The sequence below is a fragment of the Schistocerca serialis genome, unplaced genomic scaffold, assembly GCF_023864345.2.
Source record: "Schistocerca serialis cubense isolate TAMUIC-IGC-003099 unplaced genomic scaffold, iqSchSeri2.2 HiC_scaffold_863, whole genome shotgun sequence".
Classification (NCBI taxonomy): Eukaryota; Metazoa; Arthropoda; class Insecta; order Orthoptera; family Acrididae; genus Schistocerca; species Schistocerca serialis.
Genome location: NW_026048478.1, coordinates 864278 through 891910, shown reverse-complemented (window position 1 = coordinate 891910; position 27633 = coordinate 864278). Strand labels below are relative to the sequence as shown.

Here is a 27633-nt window from a genome sequence, read left to right as displayed (position 1 = left end):
ATCTGCGTATTTCCCTCAAGGAAATATGAGTGAACGTATTATGAGGGAATTGAATAGGCTTTGCAGAACTTATTGTGCTCGGAAACACTCAAGTTGGGCAGAGCACATTAAGTATTTCGAGAATGTAATTAACAACTTAAGACACGATGCAACTGGTTTTGCACCTTGCGAATTGATGTTTGGTCAAGAACCGCATAATGTGATTGCAGATATGGTAGAATTCCCTATTCTAACGCAAATATCCACAGACGAGAAGAAACTAAAGGCCAGGGCTAATATGAGAAAAAGAGCGTTGGATAGGAAGAAGCGTCATGACGCAAAAGCTGTACCTACTAGCTTTGAAATAGGTCAATTAGTGCTTGTCAGAACCAAAGAAAAATCAAAGAAAGTAAATGCAGAAACCAAGAAATTCATGTTCGTATACCAAGGACCTTTCAGGATAATAGGAAAGCCACATGCCAATGCATATAGGCTGGAGTACCCAAAAAGTAAGAAGCTATTAGGTCTCAGGAACGTGATTGACCTAAAGAAATTCATAGGTAGTGAATGAATGCTGTAGGGAGGAGGTTGTTCTTTAACCTCTACACAGTGTGGCAGCTGTGCAGTCCCAGCTGTGTGAGATCTTCTTTCCCATTTCAGGTCTCACTCAATCTTCATCTTTCCTATCCCCAAAAATTTCGACGTCTTCTTTCATACATTAAATTTTCCGGTATGGTTATCTTTACAGCATTTAACCAATGAATGCTGTAGGAAGGAGGTTGTTCTTTAACCTCTACACAGTGTGGCAGCTGTGCAGTCCCAGCTGTGTGAGATCTTCTTTCCCATTTCAGGTCTCACTCATTCTTCATCTTTCCTATCTACAAAAATTTCGACCTCTTCTTTCATACATTAAATTTTCCGGTATGACTATCAAGCCATAAGTTATTTAACCATTCTATCTACCGATTAGTGAAGAAAAATACCTAATGTGGCAAACCTAATAGTGACAAACAATAGAGAAGTATGACGTAATTAAGATATAAATGTATTTGAGTAACAAGTATGTATAGTACCCTGGTAATATAGTAAGTACAAAGTGTTGTTTTATTGAAAATGGTCCACCAACAGTAATTTAAAAAGATATAAGAATTCATGTACAAGCAGGATCTGAAGTGGGAGTGAAACCTAGTGTATGCATTAGAGCTAACTAAGAAATAGTAAAAGAGATTGCTTAGTGTTAGGAAAAATATGCAGATAAGTTGTAAGATTAAACTCACCTGGTGTAGCAAGGAAAGGCAGTGTAATAGAATTGAGCAGTGTTTGTGGTTGAGACGTGAAGGACACGTCCCTGAAGTATTTATAAGGTTGGAGCTGGCCATTATTTTAGTGTAGTGTGTGACAGGATACACCTACACGTATTGAGGTTATGAGTTGGAGGCGTGAATGCGACCATAGGTACCCTTATGTTAAATGAGACAGAGCAGCTCATGGTGTCCTATAGGTTTAAGGAATTTAGCATTACGCTCGTCCATAATTATTTGATGCAGTTTAGTGGTAGGTCTGAGAGAGACTACCTGAGGTTTCAGCGTCCGATCGAGTGGAAATGGATTGCCACGTGAGCAAACTAATCAGCTGCAATACACTATGAATATGAGATAAATGTGCTTTCCTATGCTTTAAATATTAATAGAGTGAGTGTTAAATAAGTACATACACTAGCAAAAGAAATAAATAACATACTGACAGAAGTGAAACATTATTTTAGCTCAGCATAAATACACTTCAAAGTAAGTAAGTACCTAATTGCAGATGTGGAACTGACAACAGCAGAGGACCAATAAGTGGATTTTATAGTCAACTAAACGTAGTGTGTTTTGAACACTCACAGCTGTACTATTACCAAAAGTTACTCACATGTACATGGAAGCTGAGAAAACAACCACTAATCATACTCATACTATCTCTAAGAATAAAGTAATCAAAGATGAGTCAGTTAAGTAAATAAGATGCAGATTTGTCAGGAATGTACCGAGCATTGGTTCAGCGTTCCGGCCCAGAAATAAGAAATTCAGATTAAATATGATTTATGATTATATGCCTTAGGAGCATAAATTTTCTCTAAAGTGACTAATGGCGTTTTGAACCATTTGTTTACCGATTTTATGACAATTAAGTAACCACGAGAGTAGAATTGAAAAAAAAAAATTTCTGTTAACTTTGTTCCAGCAACATATTAAAGGATAAAATGTATATATCCCCATTTCTTTGTGACCCACCCTTAGATATTAAGTGGACAGAGTCTGAGGCACTCTTTTTGTTTGTTCTACAGGACAAACCAGATAATGGCAGCCTGGTAGCTGCGTGAAAGCGTGGAGTGACTTGGACACAACTCACAGTGACCCCTCCCCTTTCCCCCATGTAATTTAGAGAGAACGTGAAGGACGCACACCATAGCAACTTCCCCTCCTCTACCCTTGTGAATGGAAGTGTAGGACGCCAGCCAAAGCGGCTACAACCACGTGTGTAAAAATTATTTGTGAACTTTTCTTTCAGGTTTAGAAAAGACTGCTAAGAGATATTCATCTGTTTATGTATCATGTTATTTTCTTTGAATTTGTGTATGTAAAAATGTATTTAATGGATCTAAGATTTTTATAATTTTTCAATTTGTATGTGTTTGTTTGTCTAAGGCAATATGTATGCCAAAATATTTCATTGACTTTGCTTAAAATTTTGAGTAATGACATTGTTTAAAAGGCAGTGAATATGCCTACAATTTAAATAATTAATGTAGGTAATCAGTTTTCTTTAATGTTTCTACAGGTTTATATTTCAATTTTGATTTTCATAGGGAGTTAAACTGTACTCTTGCTTCCCTTTTTGTAATTAATTTTTTTTTCATTCATTAACATTCATAAACAAAAAAAATTAAGTAGAGGGTGATGTAGGGAAGCAGCCTACTCACGCTGTAGTAAATTCACATCAGTTTCCATTGTGTGCCAGCCAGTCTGCTGTAACTAGCTCTGACGTCATAAATGTTGCGCAATACCTTAAAAATCGAGCAAATGAACTAAAACTTTTCTAGCATGTCAAAAATAATACTAAATTAATGTGTGTTAAATATCAGTTCGATAACTTCAGCCATTTCCGAGATTTGGACGTTTTTCTGGAAAAATCATTGGCGCAACAGAAGAGAGCTAGAGACTTCAAAATTTATATTTAGATTCATCTTTCATAATGATTTAATAAAAACAGTACTTTGGATTTCACAAATTAAGACTTTAGTGGAAATTCATGATTTTCTGGTTTTCGTCTCAAAACTGAAGGAAGCAAGATAGATTAAGTAGGTTAATAAATAAGGCTAGGATGTTTAGATTTAAATAGGTTGGAGGTCCGCTATGATTATGAAGATGTGTAAAGTTTCTTTTTAATACCTATAAAATTATAGCGATAGCGGATCTCAAAAGGGACAGTTCAGAGCTCATCTGCTGCGTGCAGGGTAATTTAATTAATTCTCTCGCCCAAAGTATTTAACTTAGCCACGTCAAAATTTTATTATCAATACTTACCTGCGTGCTGAATGCACGTTTAAATTAAGAGCTTCTTCGGCCATCAGCCAAAGAAGCTATAAATTATTATGTAACTTGAAGTGGTGCGTTACTAGCCCAGCGGCTAGTCGGGAGAGCGGATTTAATCAGGCGTTCCCTCAGCCGTCCGCACCGCGGCTTTATATATAAGAACACTGCGCGAGGAAGCAAGGCCCCAGTTCTCTCCAGACGCTGAATGACACGCCATCTGTGTCGGTAGTCGCGTCGCATCAGTGTATCTGCTACAAACAGCCTCGGGTGCCGTATTAAGTTACTAGAGATACGCGGAACTATGAAAACATTATATGTGAAGTGTTAATTCTGGAATGATTTTCTTTATCTAGCTTCAGTTTGCGTATTGTCGTATTTTTCACGTGCCGTCGAGGGACGGACATTCTACCAAAAATTTAGCGTGGCGTTTGATGAAATACTCTCATCAAATTATGGCGAGCATTCTTTTTAACATTTAATTCGGACATTTATAGTTGCATCAGCGCATAAGACTCTGAACTGCTCTGTTAGTTAGGTTGTAGGGATACTTGTGGTTTTTATCAGTGAATTTCAGAATATACTCAACTATTTTGGAAAACCGTTTTTGATTAGAAATCCCGGACAATCTCCTAATTCCTCAGAGCTATAAGCTGCAGCTATAAGAACATTCTCAGGTAAAGTGGGCACTAGGATATCTATTTACTGGCTCCAAGTTTTATTAAATCACTTTCTGGGGGTCACGGAGTAAATAGAGAGCCAGTGTTGAGAATGGGAAAAGACAGCAATAACAACATTCTAAAAGCTAGAAACTGATTCAATACGCAAGCGTTTATCCATCAATCAGATTTTAGTTTACTTTTTCCAAACTCATTCCGCCGCCCCACAACACCCATTTTGCTGCCCTTCATGGAAAGCCATCCTGGCTTATATTTCAGCAAAATAATGCCTGCCCGCACACGGCGAGATTTTCTACTGCTTCTCTTCGTGCATGCCAAACTCTACAGTGGCCAGCAAGGTCTCCAGATATCTCTCCAACTGAGAACGGTTGGAGGTTTTTTGGCAGGGCCCTCTAACCATCTCGTGTGTTTGGCGATCCTACTCGCCAATTGGACATAATTTGTCATAATATTCATCAGCAGGACATAAGGGGTAGGGGTGGACCAACGGGGTATTGGCTTGCTCAATTTATGATCCATTTTTTCTGAAATTGTTGTCATTTGTTGATTCATATATGTACATCACATCTACTGATTCATGTCCCATTTGGGCAATTCCTTCGTGGGTCATTGTTCCTTTCTTTTGTCTTGGAATGTGTGTTAATATTAGTGTTTCGTAAACTGTTTGTGAATATTAAGATTAGTTGGTTAGATGTATCACTAAATTACAAACATCATCTAGCTGTCAAGTTTTAACAATTTTCTCCCATAAGTTCATCAGTATAAAGTTGATCTAAGTACCTGTCTTTGTCTTCGAGAGTTGGGAGTCTGTCAGTACCAACTGCTTCTTTTATCTCTTTGTGCACTCGTTCCTGGACGTCAGGATGCCGTAACATCATAAGGAAAGCAAATCGAAGAGAGTTGCTTGTCGTTTCTGCACCAGCGGTAAACATGTCGTAACACAGCATGAGGAGCTGGCTCTCTGAAAAACATAGAAAGTATATCAAACGGACAGCGAAAAGATTATCTAAGATACGCAAATAGGTTTTTCGCTTTTTGTATACTCATTAATGTGTGTGGGCTCGATTCAAGGGAAGCAGGGCTCGAAGCAACAACACTTATGAAAATAAACCGAATAACTTTACCGCGAAATAAAATCAGAGCAGTCACAAAAACAAAGGGAGGCAGGTCGAAAGTGAACATCATCTTTGAAAATCTGCCAAATCAAAATCTACTTCTGGGTAACACTCAGTACCGTACTGCTTCACCCAATGCATTGCAAAATGCTCTGATCTATTTTGGTACGTTATCAACGAAGCTCTCGAGACCATTGATGAATACAGCCGATTTCCTCCAGGGAGGGGCTGGAGGGTAGGGGATATTAAGTTCACGGGGGAGGGAGGGGGAAAAGCTTACAGGCTTCAGATTTTATTGATAACATACTAAATAAATAACAATGTTACTACTATGTAAAATTTCCCTTCATCTCTGATACTTAATTAAATAGTGTGAGAACTAGGTAGTTGTAGCAAAATTAATTATCTTAAAGAATAAAATTATGAGAATCAATAAAACAATATTATTTTATGGAATAACGTAGGCCTACATTTACTAAAAAGTCGAGTGTTCTTTACAGTATATCTGTCGTTATCAATGAAAATTTCTGTAGGTTTCTCATCCCCAGTGTATTTGCTGAGATACACTGATGAACCAACACGTTATGTCCACCTACTTTAAAGATGGTTGCTTCACTTCTGGAACGAAATTCAGCACTGATTCTGCGTGCCATGGGTTATAGAAGCACTTGACAGGTTTCCATACTTGACAGGTTTGCAGAAGTGTGCAGCAGCAGATGATACTCACAGGTCACACACTTGCCGTAATTTACGTGCGGTTGGTTCTAGGGCGTGGAGCTGACGCCCGATAGCGTCCCATTTGGGTTTCATCGGATTCAGATAAGTTGAATCTGATGACCAAAACATCAACGTGAATTCACTATCATGCTCTTGAAACCACAGCAGCACCATTATGGCTTTGTGACCCGGACAGTTATCGTGTTGGAATATCTCATTGCTGTTTAGCAAGATATCAAGGATATGGGGTTACGGTGGTCGCTAATAATGTTCACTTAGTTCACAGGTATCATGGCGCCTTCGATTATTACCGCAGCTCCCATGGAATCCCAGATGAATGTCCCCATATCTTAGTACTGCTTTCAAAGGTCTGCGTCCGTGGCCCGCTGCATGTTTCGAGCTGTCATTCGTCTGGATGACAGCACATCTGAGCTCGAACTTCGACCTGGTTTAAAAATAAATGGGACTCCTCCGAGCAGGCGACACGATTCCATTTATCCCCGGTGCATCTTGATGACCCTGTGCATACTGTAATCATAACTGACTATATTATTGGGTGAACATAGGAACACGGACGTGTCCTGTGCTGCGGAACACTATGTTCATCACTCTTCACTGAACGGTGTGTTCCAAAACACTTGTGCTTGCGCCAGCACAATACTCTGTCATCAGCTCTGCAACACACCACCGCCTGTCCTGCTCCAGAGAGCGGGCAAGCCTCCGATCCCTATATTCTGTGGTGGTGTATGGATGATGAGGTTTGGACGTCCTACTTCTCGTCGCCGACTCCTGGTTTCAACGTTCTTCAACCTCTTTCCATAGACGCACACCACCGCAGCACGCGAACAGCTTCGCCGTTTCCGAGATGCTCGCTCCCAGGCACTGGACCGCAACATCTGGCTTTTGTCAGTCACTTAAGTCGGCTAGTTTGCGCATTTGCGCAACTTATCGTCGCTAGAATGATTCCCCATTTCTCTCTGCCCCACTCACATATTTTTCTTACCGTGTCAAGTGCCTTCTGCGCGACCAGGCAGCACACGACCTCGTGATGGACAGTATTCATAATGTTTTGCCCATCAGTGTATGTGGAAGCATTTTTCAAGATTACTATAGCTTTTTAATACTATGTTACGAATTAGAGATTCCTATTTTGTTGTGTGGGGGGCGTTGTTCAATACTAAGGAAATACACACACGAATTGAAAAAGACATTACTTCGCGATTAACATTTTGGACATTTAATCTCTGTAATTTTCAATTTTAAAGTGCAAAGGCTTTAGCACGCATCTTTGAAATGGCGTTCTTTTACAGGTTTTCGGTGCTTCCAGTAGCTTTTCTAAATTTAGTGAAATGTACTTACTACACAGCGTGTTTTTTGCAGAGTTTTGACACCGTTTCTGAATGCGTATAGCACAATTTGCACCCCGATCGTGGTCAAAGTACAGCCGATTGTACATACATTCCCATTTTTTGCCGGTAATTAATGTGGCGTTCAACACTTTTTTTTGTAGGTTTATAACTGAGGATAAGTCAGAAATAGTACAATTTTCGTTCGAAAACTGAGGAGGAATAAGTATGCAATTCATATTCACATTCACTTGCAATTCTTTCAGTAGACACACACTCATCTATGTCTTCTGCAGTACGCTATCTTTTATTAGAAAAGAAAGCAAATAAAGTTAGTTTTTTACAAATTTCTTTTCGGCACTAACGCTTTTTTTGTACGAAGAATTGACGAAGACCGCACGCAGAGGCATTATCATGTCACTTTCCCATAGTAAGCTGTTGACTAAGTTACTGTTAAAATAGCTGCATACAAGAAGTTGAAATTCATTACAACAATGGAAGCTGTGTAGTGTTGAGCGTGTAACAGGCGGCAGCTTTTCTATTTAGATGGAGTCTTTTTGCGCGTATCAGCATATGCAGAGTTAACATCATGTCGGAGCAGGTGAATTTTGTCAAAACAATGCCAGCTTATTATTTGTTATATTACTCCAGCCGAGACGATAATTTAAGTTTATAAGTTATTTTGACTTTTAATGTTATACACAAATAGATATGAATTTCTCAGGAGGAATTTTTATCTTCTAGGGGGTATTTTCCCTCCTTGTACCACCTGTTGAATTCATCACTGTTCGAGTCGTTGCTGCTGTCATACAATAAAGGCTATCACGGCTGGGGTCTTAGCTGCTGCTGAATCATACGGCTTTTATAGAAGTCCAGAGATGCACTGGACATCTCCTGAGGTGCTCCTCGTTCTGCTGTGTCTTGCCAATCGACGAATCAGATAACGAAGAGTGACATAAATACTGTGAGAACGTTCGTAGTTGAGGATTACATGCAGTACTATCATATTGTAACACTTTACAGTCGCCACACTCGCTAATGTGATAGTTGTTACCGTCTGATAGAACCACACCAGCACCCCTAACGGCGAGAAAGCCAGCCGTGAGATTAATGAAATATTTTCGAATATGTGTATAACTGTATCTTACTCAGCTGAAAGCAAGAGAACATAAACACGTATTTCACTCATGAGAAACATATTTCTGTTATTGTCTGTTGTCATTGTCATAAACACTTCCCTTGACACGTACCGATTTTGTACGGCGTCTTATGATTCGCATTTCTTATACTTCAGTTGAATTTCTAATACACGAATATTTTTGTAAATGAAATTACCTTTGCTTAAAATGTGACTGTGTTGAAGAAACTTGCCATTTATGAACCTGGTTTCTTCTGTGCTGGGAAACAGTTTTATTAGTTTTGGCGTATTACGAGGGCTATTCGGAAAGTAAGGAACGACAGGTCGCGAAATGGAAATCACAATGAAAATCAAAACTGTTTTATTTGCAACGGTTAGCTACACCTTCCAGCTATTTCTCTACATAGTCACCACTCAGACACCTGCCGTAGCGTGCCGGCCGCGGTGGCCGAGCGGTTCTAGGCGCTTCAGTCTGGAACCGCGCGATCGCTACGGTCGCAGGTTCGAATCCAGCCTCGGGCATGGATGTGTGTGATGTTCTTAGGTTAGTTAGTTTAAGTAGTTCTAAGTTCTAGGGGACTGATGACCTCCGATGTTAAGTCCCATAGTGCTCAGAGCCATTTGAACCATTTTTGTCGTAGCGTTGTACCAACATTTCAATTCCCTCGTTGTAGAAGACAGCCGCAAGTGCTTTTCGAAAATTTTCTACTCGGGACTGCAGCTCGTTGTCTGTGTCAAAATATTGTCCTCACAGGCAGCTGTTCATCTGAGCAGAGATGAACCTCAGGGGTAGCCAATGACAGGCTGTATTGTAGGTGATCAAACACGTCCCACTGAAAACACTGCAGGAGAAGTTTCATTGTCCCTGCAGAGTGCGGCCGAGAATTGTCATGTAGAACGAACCGCATGATAGTTATGTTATCTGGATTGCATAACTTCAGGCGAAATCTGTCGCTACGCCCTCATACTTTGCGGGAGACGCTAATTTATAGCCATCTTTACGTTCTCAGTGTGAGCTCAGAACTGAAAAGAGCGACATGATGCTATCGACGGGTGTACTAGACACAGTGCCCACCGCATCTGTGCAAAACTTCATTGGATTTTCACTGTATTTTCCATTTCGCGACCGATCGTTCCTAACTTTCCGAATAACCCTCGTATTATCGCATCTGCTTGGTTCTCCCTTCAGCTACAGTTGTGGTGGCTTACTCGATACATTACATAAAGTAGACAATGTATTCCATACAATGTTCTTACGTTCCACATTCTCTGACTTGACTGGAATGTTGTTGTTGTTGTTGTTGTGGTCTTCAGTCCTGAGACTGGTTTGTTGCAGCTCTCCATGATACTCTATCCTGTGCAAGCTTCTTCATCTCCCAGTACCTACTGCAACCTACATCCTTCTGAATCTGCTTAGTGTATTCATCTCTTGGTCTCCCTCTACGATTTTTATCCTCCACGCTGCCCTCTAATGCTAAATTTGTGATCCCTTGATGCCTCAAAACATGTCCTACCAACCGATCCCTTCTTCTAGTCATGTTGTGCCACAAACTTCTCATCTCCCCAATACTATTTAGTACCTCCTCATTAGTTACGTGATCTACCCACCTTATCTTCAGCATTCTTCTGTAGCACCACATTTCGAAAGCTTCTATTCTCTTCTTGTCCAAACTAGTTATCGTCCACGTTTCACTTCCATACATGGCTACACTCTATACGAATACTTTCAGAAACGACTTCCTGACACTTGAATCTATACTCGATGTTAACAAATTTCTCTTCTTGAGAAACGCTTTCCTTGCCATTGCCCGTCTACATTTTATATCCTCTCTACTTTGACCATAATTGGTTATTTTACTCCCTATATAGCAATACTCCTTTACTACTTTAAGTGTCTCATTTCCTAATCTAATTCCCTCAGCATCACCCGACTTAATATGACTACATTCCATTATCCTCGTTTTGCTTTTGTTTATGTTCATCTTATATCCTCCTTTCAAGACACTGTCCATTCCGTTCAACTGCTCTTCCAAGTCCTTTGCTGTCTCTGACAGAATTACAATGTCATCGGCGAACCTCAAAGTTTTTATTTCTTCTCCATGAATTTTAATACCTACTCCGAATATTTATTTTGTTTCCTTTACTGCTTGCTCAATGTACAGATTGAATAACATCGGGGAGAGGCTACAACCCTGTCTCACTCCTTTCCAACCACTGCTTCCTTTTCACGCCCCTCGACTCTTATAACTGCCATCTGGTTTCTGTACAAATTGTAAATAGCCTTTCGCTCCCTGTATTTTACCCCTGCCACCTTCAAAATTTGAAAGAGAGTATTCCAGACAACATTGTCAAAAGCTTTCTCTAAGTCTACAAATGCTAGAAACGTAGGTTTGCCTTTTCTTAATCTTTCTTCTAAGATAAGTCGTAAGGTCAGTATTGCCTCACGTGTTCCAACATTTCTACGGAATCCAAACTGATCTTCCCCGAGGTCGGCTTCTACCAGTTTTTCCATTCGTCTGTAAAGAATTCGAGTTAGTATTTTGCAGCTATGACTTATTAAACTGATAGTTCGGTAATTTTCACATCTGTGAACACCTGCTTTCTTTGGGATTGGAATTATTATATTCTTCTTGAAGTCTGAGGGTATTTCGCCTGTGTCATACATCTTGCTCACCAGATGGCAGAGTTTTGTCAGGACTGGCTCTCCCGAGGCCATCAGTAGTTCTAATGGAATGTTGTCTACTCCCGGGGCCTTGTTTCGACTCAGGTCTTTCAGTGCTCTGTCAAACTCTTCACGCAGTATCTTATCTCCCATTTCGTCTTCATCTACATCCTCTTCCATTTCCATAATATTGTCCTCAAGTACATCGCCCTTGTATAAACCCTCTATATACTCCTTCCACCTTTCTGCCTTCCCTTCTTTGCTTAGAACTGGGTTGCCATCTGAGCTCTTGATATTCATACAAGTGGTTCTCTTCTCTCCAAAGGTCTCTTTAATTTTCCTGTAGGCAGTATCTATCTTACCCCTAGTGAGACAAGCCTCTACATCCTTACATTTGTCCTCTAGCCATCCCTGCTTAGCCATTTTGCACTTCCTGTCGATATCATTTTTGCACTTCCTGTCGATATCATTTTTGAGACGTTTGTATTCCTTTTTGCCTGCTTCGTTTACTGCATTTTTATATTTTCTCCTTTCATCAATTAAATTCAATATTTCTTCTGTTACCCAAGGATTTCTATTAGGTCCCATCTCCTTAAATTCCCACCTTTTTTGCAGTTTCTTCAGTTTCAATCTGCAGTTCATAACCAATACATTGTGGTCAGAATCCACATCTGCCCCTGGAAATGTCTTACAATTTAAAACCTGGTCCCTAAATCTCTGTCTTACCATTATATAATCTATCGGATACCTTTTAGTATCTCCAGGGTTCTTCCAGGTATACAACCTTCTTTTATGATTCTTGAACCAAGTGTTAGCTATGATTAAGTTATGCTCTGTGCAAAATTCTACAAGGCGGCTTCCTCTTTCATTTCTTCCCCCCAATCCATATTCACCTACTATGTTTCCTTCTCTCCCTTTTCCTACTGACGAATTCCAGTCACCCATGACTATTAAATTTTCGTCTCCCTTCACTACCTGAATAATTTCTTTTATCTCGTCATACATTTTATCTATTTCTTCATCATCTGCAGAGCTAGTTGGCATATAAACTTGTACTACTGTAGTAGGCATGGGCTTTGTGTCTATCTTGGCCACAATAATGCGTTCACTATGCTGTTTGTAGTAGCTAACCCGCACTCTCATTTTTTTTATTCATGATTAAACCTACTCCTGCGTTACCCCTATTTGATTTTGTATTTATAACCCTGTAATCACCTGACAAAAAGTCTTTTTCCTCCTGCCACCGAACTTCACTAATTCCCACTATATCTAACTTTAACCTATCCATTTCCCTTTTTAAATTTTCTAACCTACCAGCCAGATTAAGGGATGTGACATTCCACGCTCCGATCCGTAGAACGCCAGTTTTCTTTCTCCTGATAACGACGTCCTCCTGAGTAGTCCCCGCCCGGAGATCCGAATGGGGGGACTATTTTACCTCTGGAATATTTTACCCAAGAGGACGCCATCATCATTTAATCATACAGTAGAGCTGCATGTCCTCGGGAAAATTACGGCTATAGTTTCCCCTTGCTTTCAGCCGTTCGCAGTACCAGCACAGCAAGGCCGTTTAGGTTAATGTTACAAGGCCAGATCAGTCAATCATCCAGACTGTTGCCCCTGCAACTACTGAAAAGGCTGCTGCCCCTCTTCAGGAACCACATGTTTGTCTGGCCTCTCAACAGATACCCCTCCGTTGTGGTTGCAACTACGGTACGGCCATCTGTATCTCTGAGGCACGCAAACCTCCCCACCAACGGCAAGGTCCATGGTGGGACTGGAATGTTAGTGAACAAAATTCACGTTTTTGAGTAGATACACAGCATCTTTCTGAACAAGGTCAAATCTTCTGCTGTTCACTCGCCATTTTCTTTTTCTTAAGAGAAAATGACTTTCTTCAGTAGATATACGTAGGTTACATGAAAATCGTAAAAAACTGTCTTGTTATGAACCATTTCAAACCTGCCAGAGTCCTCTAAACTACAGAAGGACTAATGGATGCCATTCTTTAGCTATTGCCTATTTTCATGCTACTACGTACAACTGCTATTGTAAAAACTCTGTTACATATTAATAACAACAATACTATTCGCACTCATCCGATATCGTATTCAGAAGTGTGGCTTACTGTCCACTTGGAGCGCTGCTGTCGCAGTGTATAACGAAAATGAGCAGAAGGGTCGTGACCGTGGAAGTAAAAAAAAAAGAAGGGACATGCCGCTGCACTTTGTATAGGCGCTGTAAACTGTTTTGAAGCAAGTGTGGGCGGGGCCCACCGCCATTTTCAGTAGCCCAAAACAATAGTAGACTACTATTTGCATGTAACAGCTGCTTTAAATACAAAAAATTACAGTTCTTACACGACCAACATAGTGTTAGGAAGAAATTTCACTTTTTTTCTGATCTTGAGCGAATTTTTGCTCTAGTAATACGACACATTTGGCCTCGTTAACGTAACTTGTTTTGGTTGATATGTTTCTAATAACCAATAGATGTATGTGATGTGAAAAGTATGCTTTCGTAAAGCATTTTATTCCAGTTTTACTGTATTTACATCGATAGCAAATGAAGCTGGAACTTCGTAACTAATGCTTGTTTACTTACTGGTACTGCTTCTTGCCCGCCTTATTTTCAGCTTTCAGTTCATAAACACAACATTTTTAATGTTCACTTATACAAGAACCTTACCTACGTGTTCTTTTGAGGTATACTTCCATGCAGAATGGAGTTCTTGTTTCATTACATGGTCAGAGCATTGGTCTCATTGTAGTTTTCACATATTTTCGCTCTGAAATCTTACCTGTGATGTGTCTTTCAGTGTATGGCCAATAATTGCCATTACAGGGTAAGATAAAAAGATATAATTTTTTTAAACGTCTTCCAGCGTTGTGGAGTGCTATAAATGTGATTAAGGGAATGGTCTCAAATCCTTAAGACCCCATAAAATGGACATCTGCTTTAACATATATATATATATATAAGTATTTTTTATTAGTGATTGCTTAACCTGTGTAAGATGGAGGCCTACCTTTCCAGCAGTAGCCTATTTGTTTCTTTTTCCCGAATATTTCTCGCCAGTAACTCTATAAAATTTTCAGGAACAACCAAATGTAGGATAATTTGAATGTATGTCTGCTTTGATCATCTGCTTGATTTTGCTTTTGAATTTTATTTTGAGATTTTCAAAGTATATAAGTCTGTGCCACGCTTTTTGATGTACTAATAGTTAGTTACTTAATTTCGTGTCCCATTTGTCATTTTCATGATAAAATGTAATGATATGGAACGAGCCATTGCATATTGACATCAGTTTATTTTTTGTAAATATCTGTCCATGCTGATCGACTTTTAGTGTTTACGTTTTTCAATTAAAGACAGACAGATGTTAGCCAGTAATTCCTACCCATCACCATTTGCACGTTGCGGTAATAGATAATCTTCTGTGGAATAGGAGGAGTTACCAAAGAGAAACGTTTATGAACTCTCCTCGGGTTATGAGCTGAGTGGTGGCGTCATCTTGTCGAAACGTTCCGATTAATTTCGTACCCATCATCCCCAAGCAAGGTCTCGGGATGCTGCCTCTCTCACCTTTTACTTTCCCCTCCTTGGGGAAGTGTATGGAAGAGTTTATAGCCTGTTGGCTTTTACTCCACAATGTGTGTTGTGAGTGTGTGATTGTCTTTGAATGTTTTGGCTGTCTATGTGTTGTGTTGGTGTTCTGGTGGTGTCTAGTACTTGCCTGAGGTTGGCGAAATGTTGGGTATTTTAAGGATTAAGGACTGGTATTAGGATTTGGAGATTTTTGGGATTTTTCTCTTCGACTTAGTCGTCGAAGAACGTCATGGGGCGTTTGTGCTTGTCGCGGGACATGTCATACTGACCTGAAGAGTGGATGAGGTTATTTCCAGATCTGGAAGAGCTCCCGTGGAAAGCCCTTGCCAGATCTTGGAATCTTTCTTTGAGGAGTGGGATTTCGGCAGCGGCGTGCAGATCGTCGGTGGGGGATCCCATGGGTAGGTGCAGTGCCCTCATGAGGACGCGGTTCTGCAGTCTCTGGAGTTTGTCCAGGTGCTGCTTCGCCGCATATCCCCAGACAGTACACGCACACTCCTTTACTGGCCGTAAGGGCCTGATAGGCCTTGAGTCCTACAGAGCAGGGATGGGAGCTGGTTGTGTTGAGGACTGGGTATAGGATGGACATTCCGGCCCAGATCTTCCTGTGGATCTCGTCTATATGGGGTTTCCACGTTAGTCTCGAGTTCAAAGTTATGCCGAGATACTTTGCGGATCTGCGCCAGGAGACTCGGGATCCATGTAGGTGCAGGTGAAGGGGTGGTGGTCGGGGGTGGGGGGGCCTTGAGGGGTCCACTGCGCTGCACAATCCTATAAACGTACTTGACCGCTGTCCTCTTTTGCAGGCGGGCCAATCACGAGAGTCCGGAAACGGGTGCCGAGCGGCGCGGCCGGTGGTGTGGGTTCACGGTGCGGCTCTGGTGCGGGCGGCGAGTCCTGGTCGCTGTCCATTCTGTCCGCGGACGCCGCCACCTCCAGAACGGAGCGTTCCTGGCGTATCCTCTCAATTGCGGAATCCACGTTGCGCTAAGTTGAAATCCTCTATCGCGGTTGACCAGATTGCTGTGGAGACGTTTTCATTGCCTCTTTGAAGACGCAGTCCCAGAATCTATTGGCACTGTATATCTTCTTAGTTTCTTCAAAGTTGAAGGTGTGCCCCTGGTTAACGCTATGCTCTGATACCGAGGACTTCCTTACTTGTCCTAATCGCACGTTTCTGATGTTCTCCGAACAGCGCTGTAACATACACCGTTGTGTTTGTCCGACGTACTGCCTTCACATTCGCACTGGATACTGTAGTTGCCCGGCGTCTGTATCCCTAAAGGGTCTTTGGTCAAGCCAAGTATGTCCTTCACTTTTTGCGTTGCGTGGAAAAAGGCTTTTATACCGCAATTTTTCAATATTCTTGCCATTTTGGCTGTTGGCGGGACAGCATAGGGCAGGAACGCTACACGATTTGCTTCGTCTTCTTCTGGCTTGTCTTCCCGCTTCTTGTCTGTCCGTAACACGCGTCTTTTCTGCGTCTTGCTGTAGCCTTTCGGAAAGTTTCCCGCAGGTACTGCAGTTCCTGTGGAAAACTCCCCCTGTAGCAGATGGACCTGGCTCTTTGTACCAACTTATTTCGTACCGAGTTGCGTTGCGCCGGATGGTGGCAACTCCGAGCATTAAGATAAAGGTCCGTGTGCGTTTTTTTTCCGGTAGACCGAGAGTCCCAACGTACCGTCCGGATTTCTGTTAATTAAAATGTACAGGAAGGGTAGGCATCCGTTCTCTTCTACTTCCATGGTGAACTTGATATTTTCATGCATGCCATTGAGATGACGTAGAAACTCTTGTAGGTTTTTCTTGCCATGTGGCCGCACCACAAAAGTGTCGTCAGCGTATCTATAGAATGCCTTTGGTTTAAGGCGGGCGGTATCCAGTGCTACATCTTCAAAGTAGGAGCCCATGGCAACCCCGTCTATTTGTTCATATAATTTCCCAAAACATTTGAAATAGGTGGTAGTTAGCACAGGACGGAAGAGTCTGATTGTGTCTTCACCGAAGTGTCCAACTAGAAGCGCTAAGGAATCGTCCAGTGACACGCGGGTGAAAAGGGACTTAACATAAAAGCTGACTAGTAGGTCCTTCTCATCTTTGCACGGCTCTTGGAGTACCTTAACAAACTCTGTCGAGTTCTTGACGTGGTGTAGGCAGTGACCCACATGTGGTGTTAGTAGTTGTGCTAGATGTTTGGCTATCCCATATGTTGGTGAGTTTATGGTGTTCAGTATCGAACGTAATGGAACTCTCTCCTATGGATGTTCGGGGGCCATATAGTCGCGGAGGCGCCGGTGTCCAGGGGTAAAGCCTTCCGATGGTGTTCCTGTCTGGTTCCGAGTTGGTGAGAGGATCTATGGCCCTACGTGTGACTTCAGTAGTCGTGTCTTTCCTAAGGTTTTGAGCTAGTCGACTTCAAGTGTGTGATGTAATAAGACCTCCCTTCTCTTTTTACTTCCATGGATAAAACTCAATTAACGACTGTCGTCTGTCAAACATAAAATTTACCCATCGGCTACTCGGAGCCTTTGGCCAAATATCGCTCAAGGACAATCTCATACCTGTTTGTTTTCTGTTAAATTACCACCACATTTCGATGGCTATTCTGTGTAGCCGTAGATAATAGCTGCTCAAGCCTATCTGAGTCATAGGTGGCGGGCATCCTGCGGAGGGATCCTGTGACGACGCCATGCAGATTCCAGCTGGTTCGGAGGGACTGTTATATCACTCATCACTGCACATGAGCTGCTGAGAAAGACTTCTGCAATAGTTGACAAGGATTGATGACGTCTGGTTCGTAGAATTTTCCTTGATTCTTTGAGTTTAGCTGTCAGTGACAATTTCTTATGCTTCTCAAAGAGATGATTTTGGACAACGCTCTTCGGAGGAATCTACACAAGAACACGCATCTGGTCAAATGTAGCTCTTATGACACCTCTGACAACATGCCCGACCTTGGTGCTCAAAACATGTCTGACATTGAGTGTTCCTCTAACCATGCCACTTTCGATCACTCAACCAATTTCCATTCTTGAAATTTTGTAATGAGAAAGCAGTGAATCATGCTGTCTAATTGCGTATTTAACGTGACGTCGCTCAGGGTACATTCAAAATTGTTTCTGGGGTTTTTGGTCTACAGTTCTCCTATAGGTTAAGTTCCACTGCAGTGGCTAGTAGCAACTGAGCTAGTTTTGACAGGAAACAATATGTAAGTTGCCCAAAGGTGAAACGTGCTCTGTAATTACATTAAGGGAAAGTCAACTGAAGTTGAATGCTCCTTTCATGTCATTAGATACGGAGCACAAGCTTCGACTGACTAAGCATGTTGGAAGTAACTGGCGGTACCTGTCCGAAGGTATCGTCCTAGAATTCACCTGAAATATTTTAGAGAAACAGTGAGATATTTGGGCACTGGATCTCCAGAGGGAGTCCAGTTTGTATCAACTCACATGAGTGGTTATGTTAAGTGTACAAGTAGTGTATTTAGAGTACAAAATGTACTCAATTATAACTCTGCCGCAGCTATTCACGTGAAAACGCCTACTGTACACAGTATACCGCATTAGAAATCTTATTTATATCCAGTTAAGTGCAATGTTAAATTCCCCGCTGCCGTATTGGAAATGTGATGGGCGTCCTGTTTGTTTGAAATGTTAACCGGATTGCCAATGCGGGATTGCGTTGCCTTTTCTTTTCTTTCTTTCTTTTTTCTTTTTGAGTCATCAATTTATCAATCTACTGACCGGTTTGAAGCGGTCCACGAACTCCTCTCTTCTACCAGCCTCTTCATCTCAGGGAAGCGCTTGCATCCTACGTCCTCAAGTATGCGGTGGGTGTATTCTAATCTCATTCTGCATATGCAGTTTTTATTCTCTACAGCTCCCTCTAGCGTCGTGGAAGTTATTATTGCTTAACAGATATCCCACCATCCTATCCGCCCTTCTTGTCAGTGTTTTCCACATATTCCTTTCCTTGCCGAAACTTCGCAGAACCTCCTTATTCCTTACCTTATCAGTCTAACTAATTTTCAATTTCTCCTGTAACACCACATCTCAACTGCCTCGATTCTTTTTTTTTCTGGTTTTACAACAGCCCATGTTTCACTGCTATAAAATTCTGTTCGCTAAACGTATATACTCAGGAATTTCGACCTCAAATTAAGACCTATATTTGATACTAGTAGTTTCCTCTTGTCCAGAAATGCCCTTTTGCCTTTGCTAGTCTGCTTTTGATGTCCTCCTTGCTCCGACCGTCGCAGGTTATTTTGCTGCATAGGGAGCAGAATTCCTTAACTTCACCTACTTCGTCATCACCAGTCGTGATGTTAAGTTTCTAGCTTTTCTCATTTCAGCTACTTCTCATTACTTTCGTCTGTCTTCGATTTACTGTCAGTCCATATTCTGTACCCATTAGGATAAACATTCCATTCAGCAGATCTGTAATTCTTCTTCACTTCCATTAAGGATAGCAATATTATCGGTGATATCCTTTCATCTTGAATTTTAATTCAGTTTCTGAACATTTCTTTCATTCCTGTAATTGCTTCTTCGCTGTATAGATTGAATTGTCGGGACGAAAGACTACATCCCTCTCTTACACCTTTTTCAATCCGAGCACTTCGTTCTTCGTCTTCCAGTCTTATTGTTCCTTCGTGATTCTTGTACACATTGTATATTACTCGTCTTTCCCTATAGCTTAACCTTATTTTTCCAAGTCGACAAATCCTGTAAACTTCTCTTGATTTTTCTTTACTCTTGCTTCCATTATCAACCGCGTCAGAATTGCCTCTCTAATGCCTTTATTTTTCTAAAGTCACACTGATTGTCGTCAAACATATCCTCAGTTTTCTTTTCCATTCCACTGTGTATTATCCTGGTCAGCAACTTGTATGCATGAGTTGTTAAACTGATTTTGCGAAAATTCTCGCACTTGTGGGCTTTTGTAACAGTCGTAAATGTGTGGCTGATGTTTCTCCGAAGGTCTGCTGATATATCACCATACTCATACATTCTACACACCAGCGTAATAGTCGTTTTGTTGCCACTTTCCCCATTATTTTAGAAATTCTGATGGAATGTCGTCTATCCTTCCTGGCTCAATCGATCGTAAGTCTTCCAAAGCCCTTTTAAATTCTGTTTCTAATATCACGCCATCAAACAAGCCTTCTCTCTCGTAGAGACCTTCAATGTACACTTTCCACCTATCTACTCTCTCCTTTGCATTTAACAGTGGAATTCCCATTGCACTCGTAATGCTGCCACCCTTGATTTTAAATACACCGAAGGTTTTTTTGACTTCCGCATTTGTTCCCCTGCGCGTTCTATTTATTTCATTCCTAAGTGACTTTTGTTTCTCTATTACTGAATTCCCTTAATCTTTCATCGGTCAACTGAAGTATTTCTTGTGTTGCCAATGGTTTCTTCGCAGTTATCTTCTTTGTATCTGTGTTTTTCTTTCCAGCTTCTGCAATTGCCCTTTTGGAGGCGTCCAATCCTCTTCGACTTAACTGTGTTTTGAGCTATTGCTTGTGGCAGTATCTATAGCCTCAAAGAACTTCAAGAGTATCTCCTCATTCCTTAGTGTTTCCGTAGCCCACATCTTTGCGCATTAGTTTTCGTTACTAATCTTGTAAACTTCAGCCTACCTTTCATCACTACTAAATTGTGATTTGAGTCTACATCTCCTCCTGGGTACGCCTTACAACCCAGTACTGATTTCGGAATCTGTGCCTGACCATGACGTAATCTAACTGAAATCTTCCCGTATCTCCCGGTCTTTTCCACGTGTACTCCCTCCTCTTGTGACTATTGAATAGAGTATTTGCTATTACAAGCCGAAATTTAATACAGAACTCAACTAGACTTTCTCCTCTCTCATTTCTAGTACCACGCCCTACTTGCCCTACAACCACATTCCAATCACCCATGGCTATTAGATTTTTATCTCCCAATACGTACTGAATTACGCGTTCAATAGCTTTATATACTTCCTCTATCTCTTCATCTTCAGTTTGCAACGTCGGCAAACATACTTGAACTATCGCTGTCGATGTTGGTTTGCTGTCGATTCTGATGAGAACAACCCTATCAGTGAACTGTTCAAAGTAGCGTACTCTCTGTCCTACCTTCCTATTCATAACGAATCTTATCCCCGTTATACCGTCTTCTGCTGCAGTTTATATTACCCTGTAGTCATTCGACCAAAAATCCTTGTCTTCTTCCCATTTCACTTCACTGATCCCCGCTGTATTTAAACTGAGCCTTAGCATTTCCCTTTTCTTATTTTATAGTGTTCCTAGCACGTAAAAACTTCTGATATTCCACGCCCCACCACGTAGAACATCATCCTTTCCTTGGTTATTCAATCTTTTTCTCACGTTTGTCTCTTCCTAAGCAGCCCCTCCCGGAGATCCGAATTGGAGAACTATCCCAGATTCTTTTGCCAACGGAGAGATTAATCACAATGACGGTTTCTCAATTACAGGCCACGTGTCCTGCAGATAAACATTATGTGTCTTTAATGCAGGATGTTCCATAGCCTTCTGCATCCTCATGTCGTTGATCGTTCCTGATTCTTCCCTCTTAAAAGGGGCGGTTTTCCACCTCAAAAGGAAGAGAGTGCCCTGAACCTCTCATGTCCGATGCTCCATGCTCTGTGACCAGGCCGTTGGCAGAATGAGGGTGACTTCTTGTCCCGAACGTCTTCGGCCGCCATTGCTGTTGATTTTTATTCAAAATTTAAACGGTGGCGGGGTTCGAACCTGTGACCGAAGACGTTTTGAAACGTAATTTAGGAAACCACTGCCAGTCTACAGGTTGTCTATATTTGTCGTAAAGCAGCGTGTTGGTTTTGTGGTGTAGCGTAACGTTTTTTGAAGTAATTCCCTTTGGAATTTTGTGCACTATATATTCGTGTATGATATTTGGAATTCTGGTTGTACTTTTTCCAAATATCTCGCGAACTTGGAGGAAAGTAGGGTCATTTTCCAACTTTTTCAAATTTTGAGCTTCATATCTTTATGTGATACCTACTTGGAGAACCGGATAAGTTGTAACGAAAACAATCGTTTTCAACATAGTACGTAGGCCTTTCGCATTGGATAACTGATATCTACACGAAGGCCAAATAAACATCTAAAAAATTAGTATATATGATACTGTCACGTTGTAAACAGACTCAACTGCAAATTCGAAAGCAGTGACGTAGTTTAAGTATGACCCTTATTACTGAAAACACGTTTATTACGGAAATTAACATACAGCCAGAACATAAAAATATTGAATTACTGGAGGGGGAGTGGTGTTATTCAGAAAAACATCGAGTATTCGATAATATACGACTATTACAAAGATACAAAATTTCCAGAACCTTTCAGAAAATGATAAATACTTCGTAACATATAACCCCTGCTAGGTGGCTTTGACCTATTACGTACAACACGCCAGGAAGGGACACTAACCGCTACACCACGATGTATAAGGCGTTGCGTCTGGCCATATGATCCTATTTATAGCGAATTCACAGAGTCGAACATCGAGGGTCCACTTTGCACTCAGTTGTTGACATCCGATTGCCATGAATGTTGAGCGTGGCAGGTAGAAACTTTTCATAGATCATTTTTAAGCTGAGAACATAATGAAAGCGCCGTGTCCTTTTTAGCTGAGGTATTGAGGTTTGAAATTACTTCAGCAGAGACAGTCATTTGAACCACTGAAGGTGGCAGCACTTAAATTTAAGGTCAGTTTTGAAAAATCGCAAATATCAATGTATCTAAAGAAGTAATCATTTCAAAAATGAGATTTGCAACACTGAAAGCGCAATCGAATCCGATGAATATTGGCTTTTGTGCAGAAGGGTCAGTTAAGTCCGAGAGCTTTTCCTCGTAAATGATGTTTCACGTGTTTTCGGGTTTTGCAGCCGTTAACATGACGGAACCACATCCCAAGATGGCTTTTTACAAATAAAATTACAAATGACCGGACGTGGTGTAATGAGTATGACCCAGAAACTAAGCAACGACAGTAGTAGGAAGATGGGGTTACAGGTACAATTTTGATATCAAACTGGTATGCAATTTAATTACATTTATCAATTAATAACCCCCCCCCTACCATGCCGACCTCCACCTCGACGACGCCCACCCCCACCCCCGGGTGACATCGTGTGTTTCTCAGCCTGTGCGTGAGCTCCAGCTCCCTCCCCCCCCTCCCCCGCCCCCCCCCCCCTCACCTACCCCATTGGCGAGAATTTCGAATTTTGGTGGGAATTACTTATTCCAAGGACTGTGCTGACATCCTACCCCACCCCCAATCTGGGAATTGGTGGGAAATTAAAAATGGCGGTACTCTTTCCAGGACATGAACCCTGATTATCCTGGATGGAAAACCCAATTGCAACCCCCTAACACAGTTATACCACCAAAGGCACTTGTAATGGGCGGGGAATAACAAGTAGCCATAGCCTTTTCTGGACTCGAGCCCTAACCCTACTGGGTGGCAAGCCCAAGTCCCCCAACTCATGGAAACTGTGCAGATGAAGGAGAGGAAGGTTAGGTTAGTGAACTTTATTTATTTTGGTTGGGAAACTCGAAGTAAAGATCGGTCCTAATTACATAATTATTCACAAAGATCGGGCCTAATTACACAACTGTGTGCATCGCGCTACACAAGCATTGCCTGAAATCGCAATACAGCTCAAAAATTGACGCTACCATACAACTGGTGTTACCCTGCTGGGAAAAACTTCACAATACCACTCGAAACTAGTGACAGACATACTCAAACTCTACCCTTCACCTGCAAGCTGGCGGGAAAATAAAGGCTGCGGTGTCAGGTACTACCTCTATTCGTTTTGGCGAAAAATACGTTCAACTGAGGAGATGCTGGTGTTGGACAAAGAAGAATTCAATAAATATATTACCTGTTAACATACAGCTGAGGACATTGTCTGTCATTGTTTGATGTCAGAGTTAGCTACAGACGCCCGCAGCCCACGTAATAGAAGCCAGTACACGCTACCGCACCTGATGGACAAAATGCATCACTGTTCTAATTACACTTGGAAATTGTAGTAAAAAACACAGAACTTGTAATGAATGGGACATAATGCACAGGGGGTGGTAGTTGAAAGTGTGTTCAGCTCACAAACAGCCGAAATCAAGGCCGTCTTACACACCCTCATCGCTCCCCTCTCTCCCTCCACCCATCCATCCATCCACCTATGGGGACAACACAAGCTTTTTCAAACAGTCAGCAGCTACAGCAGAGCGTCCCACTATCTACACTGGGCCTTTCACCACAACCCTGTGGACGCTGTCCGCCTTGAGGCGATGGTCCTTCACCAACGCAAATCAGCTATGGTTAACTAAACAATAACAGGTAAAACGACAGCCGCCCCATAGGCAAGTTGTTCGTGTAAAGTATAGCGACATCTGTACTATAAAACCTCCGCTAACTTCATCCGTTACAGAATTCGATAAGATATTACCGCATCCCTGTCTTCTGATAAATCCGAAACAAATACAGTGTGCCTTCCGGCGTAGACCATATGTGGCGACTCTCTTAAATATCGGTTCATTGGGGAAGATGGCTCGTGATCGGTGTCGCATCTACAGACCAGTGTAAACGTTCGTCATCTGTACTGTAGGAGGACCACATCCGACGGACTATCAGTCACACCAGAGGATTCATGTATTGTTCATTCATAAGCAGTGTAATGGATTCGTTTGTCACTCATCCAATCTGTGTACACCGCCGTACACTTTGTTTTTTCTAGCATGACTTGGTGGCCTGTGTCACCTGCTGCTAAACTGACATTAACGCGTTTCGATCCTTTGGCTCTCACAGAAAGCTATACTGCTACAACAGACACGGGCTGGTAGAAATAAAACACAGCTGTGATGTTTCTCATTGAAAAAAGTGTGGAAGACATTGCAACGTATGGAAACTGGAAGATCTTGCGGTATTTTGTGGAGAGCTTCCAACAGCTATCCGACTGTACAGTTAATCTAATTTTCTCCAGCGACAGGGTAGCGAATGTCTCGGTGTTCCATTTGGAAGAGCATTGCTCCCTCATTCTGCAATACTGTACATGATTACTGTTTCAGTGTTGACCATCGCCGGAAGGTGCTGTTCACAATACGTGTGAGGTGGTACAAATAAGAAGAAGTATTGTTATCATGTTGGTGTAAAAATAAAAGTAAAAACTCGTGGAAGGCATCGCAGCTTATGAAAACAGGACGAGTCTGCAGCGTCGAAGAACGCTTCCTAACAATTGTATGTTGCACAGCGACAAGTAGCAGATATCCAGTGTTCTGCTAAGGCTCTCTCCATCTCAGCCGAGTGTCGTCAGTCATTCATTATGCGGTAATCAACAGCGTACCCAGAGGACGAACGGCATGAGAAAGGCATCATTGATATGAGACGATGTTCTGTAATACAGGCCATACTTGATAGCTGGATTAATTTTAGCAATTTTACCTGTTGTTCCGTAATTTCAACGTCAGTCAATGACACGGTAGAACAATTCCCAATTTCTGCATCATTGCTAAATCACCCCTCCACTACTTTGCAAGTTCCATATACTAGATTGCGGATGCAGCTAGATAACTGTGCAGTACATCCATACGACCATATACACCAAAGTATACCAGACAGTGTCCTGTACCGGTGCAAAGAGGTTATATACATATTTCGAGCATATCGAAAGTTAGTGTCCAGAAGCTAGAATAGTTCGGATAGCGACAGCGTTGCCATCACGAGGTACACTGACGAACTGACTGACAGAAGCTGGCGTGGCGTTTTTGTCTGCTACCCCATCCGACAACCGGCGAGTCGCTCTGTCCACCACCGACGCTCAGCATATTCTCCCCCACTCCTCCCACCAACACGTTACTGCCTCTTTGGCCTGTGTCCAGGTACACGTGCTGGCGACATCTCTTCTGTGCCTCCATCTGCCACTAGAAATCAATTCATTCTGGAATGTCTCCTTCCTCTTCATCCTTCAGCTAAACCATGAGCACTGTTTGGTAGTGTCAGAGACGACCGTTGACTGCGCAGATCTAGAGACTATCAGATACCCTGCCAATGTGGCATCATATACATAGGGCCATGAAACCATGGGTAACAGAAGAAACACTTCACTTCATCGAAGAAAAAAGGAAGGACAAAAATGTCTGGGAATAGAGTAATACAAGGCATTTAGAAACGAAATAAATAGGAAGCGCAGGGAAGCTAAGGCGAAAGCCTAAAACAAAACAGTGAAGAAATCGAAACAGAAATGGCTGTCAGAAGGACTGACTCAGCATATAGAAAAGTAAAAGCAACCTTCGGTGAATTCAAAAGCAAGAGCGGTAGAATTAAAGGTCAATTTGAATTCCAATCTTAAATGCAGAGGAGAGAGCGGATAGGTGGGAAGAATATATTGAAGGCCTCTTGGAGGGGGAGGACTCGTCTGATAACGTGATAGAAGAAGAAAAAGGAGTCGATGGGGAACAAATAGGGAATCCAGTGTTATAACCAGAATTTAAAATCAAGTAAGGCAGAAGGGACAATATTCCATGAGAATTTCTAACACCAATGGGGGAAGTATCAACAAAACTGTTGTTCACATTGGAGTGTAGAATGTATGAGTCTGGTGACATATCATCAAACTTACGGAGAAATATCATCCACACAGTTCCGAAGACTGCAAGAGCCGACAAGTGCAAGAACTATCTCATGATAAGTTGTATACAAGTTACTGACTACGATAATGTGCAGAATAACGGAAAAGAAAATTGAGGAACTGTCAGATGGCGAGCAGTGTCGTTTTAGGGAACGTAAAGGCACCAAAGGGGCAGGTATGACGTTGCGGTTGAAAACGGAAGCAAGACTGAAGGAAAACCTAGAGACGTTCGTAATATTTGTCGACCTGGTAAAAGCGTTCGATAATGTAAACTGGTTCAAGATGTTCGAAATTATGAGGAAAATAGGCTTAGGCTGTAGGGAAAGACGGGTAATACACAGTATGTATAAGAACCAAAGGGAACAGTAAGCCTGCAAGAACAAGAAGGAAGTGCTCGGATTAAAAAGGATATAAGACAGGGATGTATTCTTTCACTGCTATTGTTCAAGACGTATATCAAAGAGGCAATTACAGAAATAAATGGAAGGTTCTAGAACGGGATAAAATTTATGTTGAAAGGATATCAATGATAAGATTCGCTGATGACATTACTATCCTCTGTGAAAGAGAAGAGGAATTACAGGATCTGATGAATGGAATGAAGAGCCTGACGAGTACAGAGTATGTATCGAGAGTAAATCGAAGAAAGACGAAAGTAGTGGGAAGTAGTAGAAATGCAAACAGTGAGAATGTTAACATCGGGGTAGATGATCACGAAGTAGAGGAAGTTAAGGAATTCTGCAGCCTAGGCAGCAAAATAACCGGCGACGGTCGGAGCAAGGAGGACATGAAAAGGAGAATAGGTCTGGTAAAAAGGACATTACTGGACAAGAGAAATCTACTAGTATCAAACACAGGCCTTAATTTGAGGACTAAATTTCTAAGAAAGTACGTTTAGATCACATCATTGGATGGTAGTGAGACATGGGCTATGGGAGAACCCGAACAGAAGAGACTAGAAGCATTTGAGATGTGGTGCTACAGAATAACGTTGAAAATTAGGTGGACTGATAAAGTAAGAACTGGGGAGGTTATCCGGAGAATCGGCGAGGAAAGGATTGTATCAGAAACACTTACAAGAAGAAGGGACGTCTGTTACGACAACAAGGAGTAACATCCATGGTACTAGAGGGTGTTGTAGAGGG

The 27633-nt window shown here is 41.7% G+C and overlaps 1 protein-coding gene across 1 annotated transcript in view; it reads right to left on the bottom strand.

Moving 5' to 3' along the window:
* The window catches only part of LOC126452440 (methyl farnesoate epoxidase-like), a 217144-nt gene that overhangs the window by 53034 nt on the left and 136477 nt on the right, over positions 1 to 27633 (bottom strand). Inside the window, exon 6 of the mRNA XM_050091070.1 lies at positions 5015 to 5195. Coding sequence (XP_049947027.1) covers positions 5015 to 5195 — 181 coding nt within the window. The remainder of the gene's footprint in view (positions 1 to 5014; positions 5196 to 27633) is intronic.